Source organism: Scomber japonicus, chromosome 15 (assembly GCF_027409825.1).
Source record: "Scomber japonicus isolate fScoJap1 chromosome 15, fScoJap1.pri, whole genome shotgun sequence".
NCBI classification, from domain to species: Eukaryota; Metazoa; Chordata; class Actinopteri; order Scombriformes; family Scombridae; genus Scomber; species Scomber japonicus.
Genome location: NC_070592.1, coordinates 9,037,440 through 9,059,400, shown reverse-complemented (window position 1 = coordinate 9,059,400; position 21,961 = coordinate 9,037,440). Strand labels below are relative to the sequence as shown.

Below are 21,961 nucleotides of genomic sequence, written 5' to 3'. Positions count from 1 at the left end.
TACAGTTTATTTCTTGGCTTCTGTCTTGAAAAAAAAAAAAGATGGAATAATAATTTTCTTCTCCAGAAAGTCAGCCAAAAGGTGTTGGAGAAGTCCTTAAGTATTGCCTCATTTGGAAAACTTCAAATATTTCCAGGTATATTTGGCTGAAGTGGGGCCATTGCAGTAGTAAACTCCTCTCTTGAATTAAATGTTTAAAGTACTTTAGGTAAAATTATCTGTTAAGCATTTTATTTTATTTTGTAAATCATTCTCAGCAAAAGTTTCTTTGTTTCAAAATCTGCAGTGAGAGCACGCTCCATAAATAGGAGTTTGTTTTGGACCTGCCTGCTGTCAGACAGCACACACACACACACACACACTCACATATACACAGCACACACACAGAGCACAGCACACACACACACACACATATACACAACACACACACAAACACAGAGCACAGCACACATGCACACACTCACACACTCACATACACCTACACACACACAAACACAGAGCACAGCACACACACTCACTCACTCACTCACTCACACACATACACACACACACAATCATACAAATACACACAGACACACACACACTCACACTCACACTCACACACACAAACAGTCAGAGAGAGGAGTGGAAAATGATCCAGTCACATCTGGTCTTTCTGTAAGACGTTTGATTTTACACAATCCTCCTCACTGACACGTGGCAAAGACAAAAGGATGCAGAGACTGAACTTTTGTACACTTGTCGTGAGAGGACAGCAATGATTTCAGCTCTGGTATCTCACCAAAGATTTAAGTATCACATCTGATGTTTCATCCACAAATAATGAACTAAAGCTGCACTAAAGCTGTTTTAAAACATCTGGTTTTACAATGTTCCAAGTTAATTGCACAGATTGTCGTAGTTCAGCAACATCTTTTTATGGACTTAGGTGAAATTTATGAGTTTTACTGTAAAACATAAAATGTGGTCTCAAATAGTAATAAAACCTATATCTGTACAGAAGCTTCTGTTTTCATATTCTGGACAATCAGTCATCTAATCAATTAGTGGGTTGATCTTAAATTAGTTGGATAATCAGTTTATTGTTTGAGTAAATTTAGAAAATGTCAAAATTGACCTTTGATGATAAGAAACTGAATATATTGAGTTAAAAAAATCACTCTCTAAACTCAAATCAGATCTTACACTTTCATGTTTGAGTATTAATTAAAAGACCATCAACATATATAACCGTATCTTAATTTCAGCAAATAATAAAGACAAGCATGTTGTACAAATTAAAAGTTTTATTAGAAAATGATGTATACATGCACACACAGACTCTAGATACTTGATGCTAACCGAGAAAGCCCACTTTCTGTCGTTTTGTTCCCAAACTTTCCTCCTGCTGCAGCAGATTCATGAGCGGAGCGTGAAGGGCTTTCCCAACACGTTTACCTGCCTGAAAATAACAAAGTATTAGCTTTATTAGCCTTATTTATACATTATCTTATATATAAACCCATATACACATAGAAAGGATTTTTAAATAAAATTGTTAAGAAGGTGCCTTGGAGGTAACACTGTTCTTACATAGGATGTTATAATGCATTTCTTTTCACATTTCCTTGAATAATGGGGCAGGACTTAATATGAGAAGGGATTAGATTCAGGTGTTTGATTCGTACTTAAGTGCAGATGAGTTGGCTGTAATCTATGATTGAACATGTATGGATGTATATGCCCAAGAATCAGTACAAGTATGTTGAAACTTTACATGAAATTATAAAAAAATATATAGATTATTACAGAAATTATTATTATTTATTATTACAAAATATTTTTGACATCCAGTACCAGTCAAAAGTTTGGACACTTTCTAATTGATGTGAATGGGAAAGTATGTTCAAACTTTTTTTTCAGAATGTAACAAGAACACAGGACAGACAGATAATAGAAAAAGAAAAGAGAGAGAAAAAAACCCTCCCTCCCTCCACCCCATAACTAACAGATAAAATAAAGAACACGAACAGGATCAGCACCTCATAAGTAAGAAATAATGACAATAACAGGAGCCACAGTCATGACAATAAAATGAACATAAAAATAAAATTAATTAAAACAAATATATATAGAGTGAAGAACAAAATGAGAGATGGACACAACCAAGGTGTTTCACAGTGATCAACACATTAGTCCTTTCATGTGTCCAAACTTTTGACTGGTACTGTATATTGAATATGTGATACAACTTAATACCTAAAGGGCAGATCATGTATATACAAGGTTAACAGCAGTATATTCAAATAAACATCTGATTGTTTTATATCTTCCATTAAATATAGACATTCAGCAGCAGCTAGATGAAATAATAACCTGGTTATAGCTCAGGGTCAATTAATAGTTCTTTTAACCAGATTAATAAATTTAAAATCACATTATGCTAATGCTAATAGGCCAGCTGAGTCCAGGGGAGACCAGATGGCTGTGTAGGAGGACTTGACTCACCTCTGTCATTTCAAAGATGCTCTCTGGGTCAAGGCTGCCTCCTCCCACCTTCCTCATGCAGGTGACCGTGCCCTTCTGTGTGACCGAGATGATGAGGCTCGCCACGGAGCACGCCTTCTCCTGCAGAGTCGCGTCAACCACGTGCCGGTGGCCCACCTGCAGGGAAAGAAAAACAAAAAAAAAAAACACAGCTGATGTCAGAGGATGTGATTCACTGTTTGTGTGATTCAAATAAAAAAAGGTATCAGCGGGTGAGCTTACCTTGCACAGCGTCACTATGCAGGGGACGTTTTCTACGTTGAGCCTCATACAATCATACGGGTCATCTGACAGCTCGATCTCCTTCCCTCCTTCTTCGTCAGCTGATATGTGCACTTTAGGAATTCTGTTAATAGATAGATATACTTTATTCATCCCCATAGGAGAGATTCATGTATTTAATAGCTCATACATAAAACACAAATAACACAAATACATAAATAAATAAGAACAAATAAATAAGGACAAACAATATATACAAAAAACCTAAAAGTTAAAAATAATATATAGGGAAAAAAAAAAACCCTAAAAGATCTAAAACCAAGCAAAAATATACAAGAAAATTATATTAAGAGGAGGAAAGACTTTTGAGCTTTCTAGGGATTTTTACCCAAAACTTTCCACATTAAATGAGTCACTTTTTCGGGTGTTAAAACAATGGTAGGACTTAGCAATAAAATAATAAATACTTTAAACAAATATCAGTAAAGTCTGGTACTTACTTAGTGCTGAAGAGAGCTGCCTTGATAGCTATTGAGATGGCATCATACAGGTTTCCATCACATTGTAGGAGCTGAGGAAACAAATCAGTGTCAGATTCACAACAACGCTGACCTTCGTATTCCTTCATATCCTCTGAATCTGATACACTTTGCCCAAGGAGACATTGACCACCTCTATATGATTTATTCAGCAGCGTACACACTCACTGGGTCCAGATCTTTGAATACGACCACAACAGTGCAGTCTAATGAAATCCAATATAACAGATCATGCCTTATTTTCTCAGGCTTTACTTTACTACTTTATGTCTTACTGAGGTCATATTTGGTGAAAGGTGTTCCTCATATTTTGTCCCCCTCGTGTCTGTTAATGAGGTGGACAAAATATTAGGAACACTTTTTAGTATAATGCAATAATTATTGTCACCTTTCTGACAATGTCAATAAAAACTAAAGATGTTTAAGTTTAAGTAGAATTTATGGCAGAGCTGTTGTATTGGATTGAATTAGATTGCACAGGTTTTCCTAATAAAGTGCTCAGTGAGTGTTTGTACATTAATATATATATTTTAAAAAATGGTTTCCTCATACATGTAGAAATGTGCAGTAAATTGAAATACAGCAGCCAGGTGTTAACCCTAAAACGGGTAATGTGCAGCAGGAGATTCATACATCTATACATTTTTATACCTTCATAGGAGCAACGTATCCTGGTGGAGATACAACTCATAAAAAACAAAATATTTTTAAAATGATTTGTGGAAATGTTTACTTAGGTGTAAATGAGACGCCTAGTAACATCAAAGTAAATAAAAAGAATAATTAACATCTTATTTCCCACTCCTGCTTGTTTAAGGTTTAAGCAGGTATAATCATAATAATACAGTTATTATCTTATTTCAGTGTCTTAGCATGTTAACATTTGCTTATGCTAAATAAAAAGTATAGCTGAATGCTGATGCTAACATGCTGATGCTAAGCAGGTGTAATCGTTACCACGGCTACTATCTTTGTTTAGTGTGTTCTCTAAATACAAGTACAGTGGAAGCTGATGGGAGTGTCATTACTTTGGCAGGTATTTTATCATAAAACACAATACTGGGACACATTTTAACCAGCTGATGACCTAGATAAAAAAGAGTAAGTTTATTATAAATCATACTGAGGGGGAATGAATGCGTGTACCAGTCTTCATGGCGATCTATGCATTAATTATTGAGACATTTCACTCAAAACCACAAAGGTCTACTTCAAGGTAGCACTAAAGAAAAAGTCAGGTCATAACCAAAATCAGAAGGATTCATCATCTGGGAACCATGAACGCCTCTACAAAATTTCATGGTAATCCACCTAACAGTTATTGAGATATTTCAGTCTGGGCCGAAGTGGAAATGACCAATATTTCCATTCCTAGCATGGCTAAAAACTTAATGTTACTAATTCTAATCACACTTATTAGTTCACGTCTCCTTGACCTGAGTCTGCCATCTGAAACACACGATCACTCACCAGCACGTCCACATAGAGCACCCAGCAGTGTTCTCCAGGACTGATACAGAGGCTCTTCAAGTCCACACTGTGTTTGTTGTTAAAGACTTTATAGAGAGTGTTACTCAGCTCAGTGCCTAGCTCCTCGCCTCCTCGCCCCTCAAATTCAGGGGTCGCGTTGGCAGAACTAGTGAAGGAAAGGAGAGAAGAAGAAGACAATAAAAGTGTGTTTCATTCTTATTTGAGTCAATGGGAAAGAGCTGAGAGAAAGTAAAGCAGGGAGAGCACTGATACTGGCTGACCCTGCTGCCTCTCTACACACACATTTACTGCATATAAATATTTAAATGTTAAGTCCTTGATCACTGAGATCTGTTAGGAATGCATCTCAGCAAAAACAGATGATACAACACTACCTCCCCCTAGTGGCAGGGTATCTGTCAAAACACTATTGAATAGTCTTAACTGCCCTTAGAGCTCAATGCTCTGCAACTATATTGTAAAAATCTAAAAAAGTAAAGCCAATAATAATAACCTATATAACCTATTTACACCTAATCAGGATAGTGCAATATGATTTAAAACAGGGGTGTCAAACATGCGGCCCGTGGGCCAGAACCGGCCCGCCGAGGGGTTCTGTCCGGCCCACTTTCCTTCCTGTGTTCTTTTCCTTCCTTCCATACTTCCTCCCTTCCTTCCTTCTATCTGTACTTCCTTCCTTCCATCTGTCCTTCCTTCCATCTGTCCTTTCTTCATTCGCTCCTTCCTTTCTTCCTTCCATCTGTCCTTTCTTCGTTCGTTCGTTCCTTTCTTCCATCCATCTGTCCTTTCTTCGTTCGCTCCTTCCTTTCTTCCTTCCATCTGTCCTTTCTTCGTTCGTTCGTTCCTTTCTTCCATCATCTGTCCTTTCTTCATTCGCTCCTTCCTTTCTTCCATCCATCTGTCCTTTCTTCGTTCGCTCCTTCCTTTCTTCCTTCCATCTGTCCTTCCTTCCGTCTGTCTGTCTTTCCTTCACTGTCTGTCTTTCCTACCTTTCTTCCCTCCTTCCTTTTGCCTGTCTTTCCTTCCTTCCCTTCTTATTTCCTTCCTTTCTTCCTTCTTCCCTTCATTCTCTTCTTATTTCCTTCCATCTTTTTAATGATCTGGCCCACATGAGATCAAATTGGGCTCTATGTGGCCCTTGAATGAAAATGAATTTGACACCTCTGATTTAAAACCTCTATCACAGTATGAGACTTTATAACACAATATTGAATGTTGTGAGATATAATACAATTGCAGGAAACCTAATCAATTAATCATCATCCCGCTGATGCAAAACCCATATTAAATCCAGCATAGCACTCTGATGGTAGACAGGTATTTATTGTATAAGTATATAATGTCTCTGTATCATCACATTGACCACCCATCAATCACTAATACCTACCAATCAACGAAAAACTCCAGATAGCCCTCTTTAGGTAACATGGGCTTCGGTTTTCCAAGATCAGCCTTAATCCCAACTAGAACTGCTGTGTGTCCCTGAAAGAGACAAAACAGGAAATATGAGTTAATCAATCATCCATCGATCCTGAGAAATTATACAGTGCAGTGGTGGAGAGTAACTGAGTACATTTATCTGTACTGTACTCAAGCATAGTTTTGAGGTATTTTACACATTGATGTTTCAGTATTACGTCTTTGAAACTATGGGCTATTTTACAAGACTAACACACTTACCACAAAACCTTACTACAAACCATCAAAACATTACACATCTCTTGCAAAAGCAAACTATTCTTGCAAAACACTTCAAACTTCACATCAACCATCATTTGAATAAAGCACTTGAAGGACATTTGTGGCTTTTGCATTGCAGGGCAGTAAACACATACACATATACAGGTATCTAAATGTGTAAAGTATGGATGTGTATTCTGAACATAAACTATCACAAATACAATACAAAAATATTTGAATTAATTTTTACTGTACTTTTTAGGTGTGACAATAAGACTTCATATCACAACATAGTGCTCAAGCTCTGTTTTAGGTCGATGTGGAAAAGCAACTGGCAAAATAGTGTGTAGCATGTAGAGACCAATATTTACAGTTTCGTCAGAAGTATGTTATTAAATTGCAAATAGAGTGTAAAGCAGAGAACGTGCATTTAGTCTGACACTCGTGGTTCATGCATTGGCTACAGGTGTTAATAGTTTCAAAGACAGAGCTTAAAGAATCACTGCATAGTGTTTAAGCATACAGAAAAAAACTAATAATCTTATGATGTTATATATAATAATGAGGGACAACACTTTTACTTTAATACTTTTAGTACATGCTAAGCTACATTTTTCACTACATTACTCATAATACTTGTACTTTTACTGCATCAAGCTCATAATACTTATGTACTTTTACTGTAATACTTATGTAGGATTTTTCATGCAGGACTATTAATGGAGTATCTTAGCACTTCTTCCACCACTGCTCCAGTATATTACATTAAGTGTGGATGATAATAGACTGAGGATGCACATATACGCAGCTTTGTGTAGCTTTTAGACACACAATGAGACAAATGAAGGACTCCTCTGAGAAAAGAAAGACTGTAGTTTAATGTTACCAGTGTGACTTTAGCGGATCCGTCTGTGTTGGACACCACATCAGTCTCTATCTCCATGTGTCTGTAGTCCTCACAGCCTCTCCCATCCACTCTCAGATCATCCTGATGATATAAAAACAAAACATGTCAACACAGGTTCAGACAGGAAATGAATAATGCAACTTTCTAACTGCAATAACAGCACGTGGCATTACATTTAACTATTAGAGATCAAAGGCTGATGAATGCTGGTTGAATCTTACCCTTATACCGTGTAAAATATACACTTTCTCAGCCTCACTAACTTGTACTGTCGCCATAATGTGAAGTTTATCAGCGGTGCAGCGTGTGTGCGTCGCTCTTCTTTCTACGTCATCAAATCACGACGGATGGAGAGCTTTAGTTCACCCGCGCTTTACTCACCGGGACGTTCCGATGTGACACGAGAGGATAAACACCGCCCAACCGGTGCAGACAGTCTCACAAACAAACACAATGTGGACAAGTATATTCTGTCAAATGTTATTTTTTAATTTTGATTATTTTATTTGTTTATCTACTGTTTCAATGTATTATATTTTTACATTTTTCTCTGTAAAACATTTTGAGCTGCAGCCATTGTATTAAAGGTGCTCTATAAATATTATTAGCCTATTATTATTATACATTTTATGTGTAAAAGATATCTAAAACATTTTTTACGTTTTTAAAAGCAACTTTTAGACGGTTTCAAGATCGTGCTTTTCCACTTGTTGTTGCTTAATTTATAATGAAACATAATTATTATTCCAGTCTAAACTCTCATGTTTCTACCATAGATGGATTATAATGTATCTTATCTAGTTATTTTATGATACATTAGTGGTTTATACCTTTAAAAAACCTAACATGCATGTAACTAAAGTGAAAAAGTGGGGTTGTTTATGTCAAAAATGCACCAGGATACCCATCTTCAGCACAGACCCAGGGGCAGATATTATATGTATATATTTTGCATTTAAAAGATTGAGGGTTTAACTGATAATTGATACCAGACCTGATGCAGTTTCAGTGCAGTGCATGGTTTCAGTGTTTTTGTGGCCTAAACTTTGACTCTCAGGCTTTTGTTTCGGCATACTGAGCTTGAAAGAGGCAACTGTAATTAACATTTGTTGTAATGAATTGATTGTTAGGTTAAGCTGCTAATACCTGCAATTTGCACCACTAACATCATTTGGCTGTCAGATAGTTGAACAGGTTTTGTCTATGCAAGGGGTATCAAACATACGGCCTACCAAGGGGTCCAATCCAGCCTACTGGACAACTGGAAGTATAACAACTGCAGAAAAGTTATTCAAATTTCTCTGTCGCAATGAATACATATTGTGATCATATTTAAACCATTTATATATTAAAAATCTATTAGCAGCTTCTGTGCAAAATAATCTGAAAAAACTGAGACATAACATTGTTGAGACTGCACTCATTTTTCTTCAGACATCTCAGACTTTTAATCTGTTTTGTAAATAGATGGTTGATTTTAGAGCCTGACCAATACTGGATTTTTAGGGCCTATACCGATACTGGGAGATTATTAGGGAGTAAAAAATTCTCATATCAATATTCTGGCTGATAATCTTACATATACAGAATATATACATACTTTTTTTTTTTTTTTTATTTGCATTGTGGTTGTGACAAAGGAGGCTGTGATATTTTATAGTTTAACTATCAATATCATTTTAATAAAATTATATCAGTGGTCTGAAACTAAAGTAAGTAAACTTCAATGGTAATATAATGATTATAAATAATAAAACACAACATGCACACCCTAACCCATACACTTTGAGATTTGTTTTTTTTTTAAATGTAAAGTGCTTTATAAATAAAATGTATTATTATTATTATTAGTAGTAGTAATAGTAGTGTCATTATGATTATTATTATAATTATTAAACTTGAATCAAGAAAAAAGATCAAATTAACTTAAAATGTTGCCTATATATATAAAATATATATATCGGTGCATATCTGACAACATATGCCGATACCGATATATCTGTGATAGGCCAATATCGGCTGACCAATATATCGGTCAGGCTCTAGTTTATTATAGTAAAGTTATAATACAGTATATATATGTATTTAATATTTATATATTATCTGTAGGTTATTGTTATGCAATGGTTTTACTAGTCTGTTGGATTGTATGTGACCCTTGAATTAAAATAAGGGTGAAAGTGCTGCCTGCGAGTCTCTACTGAGGGCTGAGAAGACAGGACGAGAGAGAGCATAGCTGGATAGAGAGAGAGAGAGAGGGCGAGAGAGAGAGAGAGAGTCGGACTTCCTGGTTGGCTCTGCGTTTTTGTTGTCACACTTTGGCCTGCAGAGCTGGATCTGACACAGAGGAGGAAGTAGAAAGGGCCTGCCGCTGCTGCTACTGTGGGCTTCAACCTTCCTGCTGTAGTTTATTTAGCATATGAGCCGGCTAATTTAAACAACCTCGGTCGGTGGAGGTGAAAGCAGGAGCCGAGCTGAGACACCGAGCTGCAGGAGAACAGCTCCCCGCAGATCCCTCACCTTAGCTGGGATTAAAAAGAGACGGAGCGTCGGTGGAGCAGGAGGAGAAGAAGAAGAAGAAGGAGGAGGAGGTGGTGGAGAGATAAGTCAGGCTCAGTTTGCTGTGTTTTCACTTCAAACAGGGTCGAAACTACAGGAAACTTTTTGACGACAAGCCTTAAAGGAGTGCGAGGTATGTTTTTTTTAAAGGAGCACCTACTATTTTAGCAAAAAAATGAGTGTAACATAAAGATGCATGGTGTTGCTTTTTTATGTGTCCCCACCAACTACTGGATATCCTGTTATCCTGTTTCAGCCATCTGAGTTGCTTCCTGGTTTGGGTTCATGGGCACTGATACTTGCATTAGAAAAATCAAAGTTATCACCCTATAATATCCTAAGAAGTGTAATTTACTATATTGATTATCACAAGAAAACTCCTTGTATGCTTATTAGAGCCAGACCGATATATCGATCAGCAGATATTTGCCTATAACAGATATATCAGTATATGGTCCGATATGCACCAGTACATTTTTTAAGTTATATCAGCAACATTTTATGCATATTTGATCCTTTTTCTTTAATTCAAGTTTGTAATTGTGTTTTATTATTTATAGGAATTTATAATTGCTTAATATGCTTAGTCATCATAAGGGAGGTCAATTCAGCCACAGAGCAAAGCTGCCTTAAACTGGTAATATAGGGAAGTTTGCTCAAGGGCACATCAGCAGGATACATGCACAAAGTTTTTAATTAAATAGTTTGGGCCTGTTATGTCATCCTGCATGTTTCAGTGTATATTTCTACCAACTTAGCTGGAAAAGGGCGTGTACGTAAGTTTGTAGTTTTTGCTCGTGGTTTGTCTAATAGCTAGGTGAGTCATAATGTTGGCACACAAAAAAAAAAAATCAGCAAACGTTTTTCTAAGTATATGCTGTATGTCAAACCACAATACATGCACACAATCGAAAACACACATTATTTAACCACAATTTTTAAAAAATAACAGACAAGTTCAAGCATAAATACCACAGGTTCCAGCTTCTTTAATGTGAGTGATCGCTGCTTTTCTTTGTACTGAATGATAGTAAATTGAATATATTTAGCTTTTAGACAGTTAGTCAGTAAAACAAGCAGTTTGAAGATGAGACATGTAGCCTCTCAGAAATGATGTTATGCACATTTTTTAAACATTGTTTTGACATTTCATTGATTAAAACGATCAATGAGAGAAGAATTACTAGTTGCAGCCCTAACAGTGCAACACTAATTGCTAAGAAATGATTATAGTTGTTAAGGCTGTGACTAACATTTTCATTATTGATTTAATCTGTTAATTACTTTTATTACTAAAATGAGTTGTTTCCTCTAGAAATGTCAGAAAATGGTGAAAAATGTGATTCATTATTTCCCAGAACCGAAGATGATGTCTTCAAATATCCTGTTTTGTCCCAAAGATACCCAAAGATAAAGACTTTACTGTCATAGAGGACTAAAGAAACCAGAATATATTGTCATTTTTAGAAGCTGAACTCAGAGGATTTGAACAAACAATTAATCAATTATCAAAATACGTGGTGATTAATGTAATAATTGGTTTTCGTTGCAGCTGTAATCATTACGTCTTTTGGCCCAAGTGATGTAATTGGACAAACTGACATGTTTTAGTCCACAAACTCTGACTTGTAAGTTGCTAAATGGGGTTTATCATAAAAGGAAAATTACATTAGAGTGTTAATTAACTGTTTATCTCAACAGGAGGGCAAATGTATCTGCCTCTCATCTCAGCATCACATGTTTCCCCCCTACATGCTTCCCATCCGGCTTGCCCACATGAGCTCCACTACCACCATCACTCAGTCCTGTCAAGTTTAGCAGCAGGGTGTCAAAAAATACACATAAATCATTTAGTGAATATCTTACTATGGCGTGTATACATTTTGAGGTAGCTAACATAGTGTAGCTAACATTACAACGTTGCATTTACAGCCGCTCTGACTGTTGCCAGTTTTCTTTGACTTTTACACAATGAAAGTAGGAGCTGTTCTGTTAAGTGTTTCTGATACAATCCAGTCATTGTAAAATCAGCCATTCACTGAGAGAAATCTGTAGACTCATTCTCCAGTTTCCTTACAAAAGAAAGCATTGACAGTGTGGGACAGTTGTTAATGAACTCTGGTTAGTTTCACTTCAGGTCTTTTCATTTCTTAATTGCCGCAGGTTCCTCTCTCGTTCAGTCCATTTGCATTTTCAGCAATCTTCTTGTTTGTTTTTAGGGGGGAATCGTAAATGTCTTTGTGTCTAATGGAGTGAAAAGTAAAAAAAGCAGAACTCCACAATACATTACAGTTATTATTACCCAGCCGGTGTAATGCATCCTGTCCCCCCCCCCCCCCCCACACTGAAACATGTTTTACTGGAAATGGGCAACTCCCACCACCCGCATCAGATATATCACATAGTTCTGCTGGTAAACAATCACATGAGCAGAACAGCAGTCAGGCTATTGTCTTTTCCAAGATCTTGAAGTAAACTTGTTTTTTTTTTGTTTTTTTTTTTGTCTTATTGTAGTCAATCAAATAGCCTTTATAAGCCCACTTATGATAACATTTAGTCTGGTAGGTATCACCTCAGGATTTTAACTGCACAAAAAATAGTGATACAGGATATAACTAGGAATAATTGGCTACAATGAATTAATTACTGTCACTTTTCAGAGTGTTAAATCATCATTTGGTTATTATTACTGATGTTTTAACATGTAAGCAGCATGCTAATATCATAGCTTGTGTAAGTGGCACTACTTTGAACTACTTTATGTACTGTTTGGTAGTTTTAATCTATGAAAAAATACCAGAACTTATCAAATTTACAGTCTGACCAATACTGGGTGTTTGAGGCCAATACCAATATCAATATTTGAGTTTCACAATTCAGATAATAATTGTCCAATATTTATTTTTTTAAATATAAAAAAACATAATACATATATTTGATTTTGCTATCTACATTTTTTATTGAGTGGAACATTTTATTTATTGGCTGACATGAATACAGATATATTGGCTGGGATTTCTCATTAATTTTGTATGTGGAATCTTTAATCTACATACTATCTAGTAATTATACTGTAGCTGTCATATACACAGTGGAATAAAAGTATTAAAAAAAAGCAATACAATAGAAATACCCAAGTTAAGTTCAAGCACCTCCAGAATTGTTTATAAGTGCAGGTTTTTCCACTAGTGGAGCCAACACAGATGGCGGAGTAATCCCTGACCTGTAGTGAAACCGATAGCCGCAGACCAGACCTCCTGCATGACCTCCCGCTGCAGCCGACTCCTGCTGCTGTGATGACAGGCCTGGTGAAAAGGGAAAAGGGTCGAGTGGCTCTGCAGCAGGGATCGAGTCGGTCAAACTGTGACTTTTTCCAAATTGCACTCGAGCCAGAGAGTTTACTGGAAGATTGTTGGAATATTTGCGGTCATAAAGGTCTCAGGTAGAAATGTAAACTAATGGATGCACTAATGGATTCACTGTTTTCCTTCCTTACATGATATTAGGCTGAGAGTGGTATCTAAACCTGGGTTATACATGTGATTTAACATCCTCTGTACATTTTCAGACCTATTCTGTAGAGCTTATTAGTAAGTTGGCAAGTCTCAGCAGGGTTTGTCTGAGTTTTATCAACCCCATTGTTTCAATATTTGTTTTTCCTGTTGTAAAATAAAATGAGGTGGATTTAAGGGAATGGCAGCCCTGCACAAATGCACTCTATTTGCAATGTATTCTGTGCTATTTTAAGTCAATGCAAAATAAAAACCACACCATAACCGAGTTTCCGACAGTGTTTCACAATCAAGATCTTACCTGAACCAAAGAATACCTCCACTGAAACCCTAAACAATGCAAAGAATCTGCAGCAGTGCTTGCAGGTCGGCATGCTGCTACATGGCTAACAAGCTTACATTATGCTAACAGAGGGGATGTTTTGACAGGTATTAGGTATATTAGGTCTTAGTTTCTAATTGGCACTAAACACAAAGTAAAATCTGATCATAAAATAAAATATTGAGCACATGTTTTGACCTGATGATGGTGCTAGATGAAAAGCGATCATGTCATCCTGATAGCAATCAATACATTAGCAGACAGCTGGTGGCTCTAGAGGGAAAAGTCATTAGGATTGATCCTATGATGATCGTGAATGTTTGCACAAAGCTTCATGGCAATCCATTTAATGTGTGTGGATATATTTCACTCTGGGCCACTGTGGTGGATCAACAGATGAGGCAGCCGACCAACCAGAAGGCAGTTCTGTGTAAACACACTTTGTATTTGGATTGTGTTTTAATGAAACAAAGTCCAACACATGGGAAATCACACCATGAAGACCAAAAAGCATTTGTCTCAATCAGCTGAATTTAATATGACTGGCTGAGATGAAGTGAAAGAAGGATGCTCTGATTGAGAGGTGCATGATGGGAGGGGGGATGTCTTCAGCAGGTTCATATACAGATGTGGATGTAGATGTAGAGTTGGAGGCCAGGTAGCGGTGATGCTATACAGGGAAAAAAAAGATTAGGGGTTGTAATTGACCCTGAGATGTTTTTTTGTTCAATCCAGCGATGACTTTGATTAATTTCCCCCCAAACGTGCTGCAGGAACGCTGTATCGTTTTCATCCTGATTAAATTTCTGTCTCTAGGGAAGGAAGCTTAACTGCCAGGATCACTGGCCAAGCCCTAATTAATACAGACATAAAAGTGAGATTTGGCCATCACTCAGTTTAAGCCTAATGGATAGATTGAATCCTCAGGAATGACCAAGCAATTTGATTTAACTCACTATAAGCTCAGGTTTTAGTGGGGGGGGGGGGGGGGGGTGAGACGGGCGCAGGACTGCAGCCATCTCCAAGGAATACATTGGGTGTAATAGAGAGGCTTTTCTGACTTTTTGATCCCTTTGAAGTCACATCGTCTTTGTCTACGCTCACTCAGACCATAAGCCTGGTCTGGAAACAAGAGCTGGACACACACTCACAATCCCAGTGCAGCTCAGGACAACCGTGTAGGATGTTTTGGGTTGAAGGATTGTTTTTGTTTAGTTCTTTTTAAGGTCAAAATGTGGCGAATTACAGTTTCTAAATCCAACAACAGCGTCCTGTATTTGTTGCGAGAGGAATCTGGGTGGATTGTTTGGCCTGTGGAGATTAGACCAGTCAGTGTTTGCTCCTCTGTCAGTTAATTCCTCCTCCCGAGTATTTGTCCTGAACCTCATTTGCCGTTTCACCGTGTCTTATTTCCTCCTGTCTTTATATTCCTTGGGGCTGTCGTGCACTCATCAGTCTGTTTACACCGACTCTTAATTGTCGTGGGACAGCAGTGCTACACTTTGATATTACAGTAATGTAGACAGGACAATTATATAGAGTTGAAACAATGAGTTAATTAACCCTCACATACTGTTCATATTCGAACTCTCTTCTAATTATCTCTACACCAATTCACATTCATAAGTTCCCCATCAGTCATTAATACATGTTAGATTAATCCTTCTGACATTCAAGAATCACTATTTTATGGTCCAGGAGAAACTTTTAGAGAAAATGAAGAATACAACAACATGTTTGAATGCTGAGTTTTGAATTTTTAAAAATAAACAGGTCAAATTTGTACATTTTCATATATAAAATTGTATATTAACTGCACATATACAAAAAAAAGCATTTTATTTCCATTGTTGTGGGTCACATGAGGAAAAGTCCCTGAACAGTATGTAAGGGTTAATCAATTAATCTAGTCAATTAACAGGAATGTAATCAGTTTTGAATACTGACTAATTTTCAATATGCACCAATACAAATATTTAATAGTTCTGTCTTCTCTCCGATGTGAAGATTAGCTGTTTATATGACAATAAATCTGAAAAACTAAACATTTAAGGATGTCAATTAGTAATTTCTTTGCTATTTTAGTCATTTTAATCAATAAAATAATCATTATTTGCAGCCCAGATCATTCCTTTCATCTTTGACTTTTATGCAACTCTAATCTCTCTTCTAATTCTTCTTTCATTTTCTTCCCACCTCTCCGCTCCCCCTCCCTCTCTCCATCTGTCTCCCCATCACTCCTCGCAGTATGAGGTTGGAGCCACAGGTGTTGTAGGATGAAGAGCCCGGCGCACCGCACCAGGGACATCGAGCGGCAAGCTGGCTACCTGAAGCCCGAACACTGCGCCCCTCCCCCGCCCCGCACCGGCTCCGACACCATGTGGTTCATCCGCGACGGCTGCGGCATCGTGTGCGGCATCATCACCTGGTTCCTGGTCTTCTACGCCGAGTTTGTGGTGGTGTTCGTCATGCTGCTGCCCGCCAAGAACGTGTTCTACAGCCTCTTCAATGGGGTGATCTTCAACGGCCTGGCCTTCCTCGCCCTCGCCTCTCACGCCAAGGCGATGTGCACAGACCCGGTTAGTCAGTCACAAAATCAGACTCTGATAATTAGTTTGGGTGTTTGTCAGCTAATCAGTGAACCACTTCCTCTTAGTGTTTTACTAAAGATTATAATTACTTCCTAGGAGAAAAACTGAATCACTTTAATCAGCAACTATTTTGATAATTGATTAAAACTTTTTTCCTCCTCGCTCTCCAGGGAGCCGTGCCTAAAGGGAACGCAACCAAAGAATTCATTGAAAGTCTGCAGCTCAAACCAGGACAGGTGGTGTATAAGTGTCCCAAGTGCTGCAGCATCAAGCCTGACAGAGCTCACCACTGCAGGTAAAGCACTCTGTTACCCCTTTTCCACCGAGCTGGAGCCAGTGCTGGTTCGGAGCTAGTGCTAGAGCCAGTGCTCAGTTGGTGCTAATCCAAGCACTCTTACGAACCTGTTGCTTTTCCACCGGCAAGGAGCCATGCAATTAACGTAGCCAGCGCGAGCCTTTGAAGCACTTCCATGATTCACCAGTGAGAGGCAGCAACATGGCGCAAGACATCTAGCCTGCCGGAAACGAAGAAGAAGAAGAAGAAGACGACAGCTCTGGCAAAAAATGATAAAAATAGTACTTGTAATCAACAAATCTTTAACCCTCTGTAAATGCCACGCTAGTCAGCTAATGGACATTAACCCCGCTAGTCTGCTAATAAACGTTAGCCCTGCTAGCCAGCTAATAAAAGTTAGCCCCGCCCCCAGTCCTCTGACGTAATCGGTTCTTGCTTTAGACCAGCAAATAGTTGGTGCTCGCTCTGGCTCCCATTCTGAGGCTCGGGGCTGGAGCTTTGGCGGTGGAAAAGCAAAGAACCGGTGCTTAGTCAGGCTCTGGCTCCGAACCAGCACCAGCTCCAGCTCGGTGGAAAAGGGGTATATGTGTATGTGTGCATATTGTAGGGGAGATTACCAGTTTTCATTGCAAGCACTGCAATTTTGAAGATGTATTTGGGTGGCTGTAGTACTCTGCTGAAGTCTGCACCTTTACAGAGGGAAGTCTTGATGTAACTGTCCCGCTGGGGCTTCTCACCTTACCTGTGTTTGTTCTCCTGTGAGGGTTTTTTTTCTGTTTGGTTTTAGAGCAGCTTTGTAACATTTCCCTGTAGACTTTATAGCTCAATAATAGGGAGTTCCCTCAGGGGTAGCTGTGTGGTTTCCTTGGGATCTCGAGGCATGAAAAGGGCAAAAACACTGCAGAGTAATTTAATTGTGAAGCCAGTGAGTCACTCCGTCTCAAAAGCAAAGATTGGATCGTCGATCTGAATGAAATAGACGCTCCCTTTTTTTGCTGAATATTATCGTACTATATGAGTCATCCTTTGTTGGTGGTTCAGATGCACTGGGATGTTAGACTTTGCTCTGATGACGCATGAGAGTAATGTACTACACACTGGATGACAGCTTTTTAAATATAGATTTCGTAGTACCCGCAAAACAAAGCACACCGATAGAGTGAGCGTGACTCTCTTCTTTGGCAGAAGATAAATTATGAGTCGTCAGGTGTTACTTTGGCTTGTCAACCAGCTGTAGTTGTGTCAGATAAATAACTCAACACACACTTTCAACACCTCACAAACAGATGCACACCATCCACCATGATTGAGAGCAGTCCAGATATGCAGACTGTTACAATCTCTCACATCTGTCAGTGTCATTTTTTTGAGAGAATTACAGAGCTAAAGGTGAACTGTATGTGTGTCTTCTCTTGAATATCAGCCTCACAAGGTCACAGTTTACCCATAATATATTTTTATTTCATTTTTAGTGTGTGCAAACGTTGCATCAAGAAGATGGACCACCACTGTCCCTGGGTGAACAACTGTGTTGGAGAAAACAACCAGAAGTACTTTGTGTTGTTCACAGTGAGTCTTTAACCAACGCTACACAAACATGATGTCATCATTCACCTCAAAAAAGATCATTCACACATTAGCTATTGATCTAATACCTAATATCTGTGCTTGCCTCTTAAACTGTGAATATCACTATTAGAGCCCCACTGATATATCGGTCAACTTATATTATTGGCCGTGTTTAAAAGTGTGTTTATGTATATATTCTGTATATATAAGAGTATCAGCCAATGTATCGATATCTCAACTTTTTTACTTCCTAATACTGGTACCAGCATTGGCCCCAAAATATACAGTATTGTTGCACACAAGCAATGCAAATAAAGGATTTAGGATTTGTATGTTTTTGCTTTCATTATAATCTTGTTATATGATGACTGTTAATATGAGTTAATAATATGTTGTTAACATTAAATCTATGCTTGTTTCGTCAGATGTACATTGCACTAATATCCTTCCATGCGCTGGCCATGGTGGCCTTCCACTTTGTTTTCTGCTTCGAGGAGGACTGGACAAGTACGTATTATTCTTATTCTTATTATCTTGCTGAGAGAACCTGAAGAAGCTACAGTTGAAATGAGTTGCTCGCTCCTAATAAAGTCACAGTAAAGTCATTTCAGTGTGCAGTGGATGATTTTGATCTCCACCTTAATGTTACTCTGACTGACCAGCACCTGATTTAAAATACTGGCTGTTCACTATTATTTTGGATTATAGTGACACCAGAGTCTGTGAATAGGGAAGCACCAGCACTTGATCTGCAAAACAGGGCTGATTTCTGTAGATATTCTTACTACTGTAGTTATAACCAGAATTTACCTCAGTTTGCTTTGTATTAGTGTTTACTTGCATATCTCCATCATGTAACAGCTGACCTTGGATATTCCCCAAGCTGCAGTATAAGTTTACATAACAACCCTGTTATTTTGACTTGACTTGACGTTATATGTAAAAAATATATATATATATATACATATATATATATATATATATATATATATATATATATATATATATATGTATGTGTTGTTATATCTGACTTGACATGTGTTTTACCCTCCTCCCTCAGAGTGCAGTAACTTCTCTCCACCAGCAACCGTCATCCTCCTCATCCTCCTGTGCTTCGAGGGTCTTCTCTTCCTGATCTTTACAGCAGTCATGTTCGGGACCCAGGTCCACTCCATCTGCACCGATGAGACGGTAAGACAAACAGGCGGCGGTGATGTAACCACCGTCTCATGCTTCTGTACACCTCGAACAAATTTCTTTTTGCACCTGTATGATACATGTAGGTCAGATTTTTGGGTTAAAGCAGACAGATAGTGTAAAGATCAGCATCCAAGCTTTTCATGATAGCAATTTTTTAACCTGCTGTAAGCTATTCTTGCACACGCTGTTGCTTGGAAGTTGTGCCGAATGACCTTCAAGGTTGCAAGGTTGCTTCAACCTTGCAAATTAAATTCCTCCCTGAAAAAGAAGTCAGGCTTTTTTAAGGTCTCTCCCAAAGCGATGCAGTAACATTTTTCTGAACTACTTGTGACAGACTGACTGAATGAACATGTTGCCAACTCATAAGCAAAGAATACAGTTTTAAAAGCAAATAATATGGTCCAGCAAACATTTAAAGATAACCAAATTGGAGGAGAAGTTTATTTTTTATTACGTTTGCATTTGAAAGATGCTTTTGTCTAAAGCAACTTGCATTAAGTGTATTCAGCCTAAAGGTTTAGATACGATTGGAGTCATTGTTCTTAAGGAGTCTGCTGCAAGATGAAATGAACAAAATGTTGTTTTTGTCATTATGCAAAAAGGTCTGGACTCAGTAAAGCCATTACTGTAGAAAAACAACATCAATTGTGGGGTGTGGTGGTAGTGGCACAAACCATAAATCACAATGTTCCCAGTTTATCTCTGGCCAGGGACATTTGTTGCATAACTTTCTCCATCTCTCTCTTCTGTTTGCTCTCTAAAAAAGCACAAAAATGCCCCAGAAACACTAAAAAACAATCTGTTCATAATGATACGATGAGCTAAACTAGCCTTTAGTATGTACAGCGGTTCTGACTTCCTAGAAGAAGTAATAATGACGAAGGTTAACAGTTGTTCACTAACTCAGAGCACACATGTAAGTGGGAGCAGGTAATTCACTTACAGCCTTCAGGTAGGTTGAGATTAGTGTATTTTTTTTTTCATAATGCATCAAACCGCCCACGAGGATGAGTCACTGTGTATAATATGGGAGTAATATTCACTACAAAGATCATCTATTTCAGTCAGTTGCAGTCTTAATAGGGATTGCAGTTCTCTGCCCTGTTAGTCCACCTTTATCTGTTTGTGTGATGTTCAAAGACATCGGGAAGAAGCAGAGAGTGAGTCACCAAATTAAAGCCTCTTGGAGAAAAAGAAAAGAATGCCATATATGCTTAATTTTTAATCCTTTTTTTAGTGGTTATTTTCTGTATGTTCACACTCTTTTATGTGGAGACTCACGTGTTCCTCATGTCTGTTATATCTCATCCTCGCAGGGTATCGAGCAGCTGAAGAAGGAGGAGAGAAGATGGGCCAAAAAGTCAAGATGGATGAATTTGAAGGTTGTGTTTGGACATCCGTTCTCTATAGCCTGGCTGAGCCCTTTTGCAGCACCCGACCACGGCAAGGCAGATATTTATCAGTACATAGTGTAAAAAAAAGCAGAAGACAAAGCTGAGCTCTGCTGCTTTGGACACACTGACTGATCGATCCTGGTCTGGTCCTCCTATTGGCTGGACCTTTGACGAGCATGAACTCCTCTTAACCACTTCCTTCTTTCGTTTATGAATAATTGATATTTCAGGGTGTTCTGTTAACTGTAAACTTATTGAAACACGTTTTATTTTTTAAAACATCGTCACCTTTCTCATTTTATGGTTTCCCCCTCCCCTTTATTGGTGCTGACTGAGATTAGTGAGGTGTATCTCTACAAACCAAGCAGCGACAACTTGACACGAAGCATTTAAGAGTTGGCAAAACAACAGAGACTTGAGCTCTGGCTTCTTAAGACAAAAAAATTTCCTGCAGTATGTCAGATCATTTCCAAGACTAAACAATGTGAACTCAATCTGGAAAGCAACGCAGTCTGGGTGCCGAGATGCTCCCCAGGTTTGGTCTTCCTTTTTAATGATGCTGTCACTGCTTCATTTTGCTGTATTTTTCTTCTTCTTCTTCTTTTTTTTTTTTTTTTTTGTCATTGCAATAGTCTCTTTTTTGTTGTTGCTGAATGCTGTGTGGATGGTTTGCCTTAGATCAGTGCATTAGCGGCATCTGCTAGTCATTTTGCCTTAATGTGACAGTCAGGGTGAAATGGGATCACACTGGTTTAAACACTATGTGAAGAGACTTTGTTTTATCCGTCTTTGATGCCCGATAAGTGGATTTCTTTTGTCTGCAGTAAATTCCACCCACTTGGCAGCGAGCGTAAGATAGAGTTCTAACAAACTCCATATACAGACAGTTTGATCAAGTTACTCTGTTGTCTAAAAATGGCCACTAGCCAAGTCTCTGCTCAGACCAGAGTGGAGTCACTGTAAAGGACATTAAAAGGCTCTAGGAGCAATAACCTAATAGTGGACAGTTAAAGTTATAATCCTTAAGGACACTTGTGGGTTTTTTTTTTTTTTTTTTTTTTTTTGGGCACCTTTCTAGGAGCTCACTGTGGCTGCTGCTCCTATTTCCAAAAACACTCTGCAATATTTAAAAACAGATCTGCTTCCTTAAAAAA

General features: G+C 38.1%; 2 protein-coding genes across 3 annotated transcripts; one reads left to right on the top strand and one right to left on the bottom strand.

The window, feature by feature from the left end:
- Positions 1-1,275: 1,275 nt before the first annotated feature.
- exosc7 (exosome component 7) lies at positions 1,276-7,671 on the bottom strand. Its single transcript, XM_053334499.1, has 8 exons — positions 7,587-7,671; positions 7,345-7,446; positions 6,166-6,260; positions 4,758-4,923; positions 3,249-3,319; positions 2,749-2,872; positions 2,488-2,643; positions 1,276-1,441 (listed from the first exon to the last, which is right to left on the bottom strand). Exons 1-8 carry the CDS (start codon positions 7,641-7,643, stop codon positions 1,337-1,339), a joined length of 876 nt encoding a protein of 291 aa, XP_053190474.1. The 5' UTR covers positions 7,644-7,671; the 3' UTR covers positions 1,276-1,336.
- A 2,050-nt stretch (positions 7,672-9,721) lies between these two features.
- Positions 9,722-21,349, top strand: zdhhc3b (zinc finger DHHC-type palmitoyltransferase 3b). Of its 2 annotated transcripts, none has more exons than XM_053334284.1 (7): positions 9,722-10,057; positions 16,006-16,337; positions 16,520-16,644; positions 18,117-18,213; positions 18,639-18,720; positions 19,274-19,404; positions 20,730-21,349. In XM_053334284.1, exons 2-7 carry the CDS (start codon positions 16,035-16,037, stop codon positions 20,886-20,888), a joined length of 897 nt encoding a protein of 298 aa, XP_053190259.1. In that variant the 5' UTR covers positions 9,722-10,057; positions 16,006-16,034; the 3' UTR covers positions 20,889-21,349. The 2 variants fall into 2 exon arrangements, with proteins under 2 accessions (XP_053190259.1, XP_053190260.1); XM_053334285.1 differs by lacking the exon at positions 9,722-10,057 and adding an exon at positions 13,326-13,366.
- Positions 21,350-21,961: the final 612 nt, after the last annotated feature.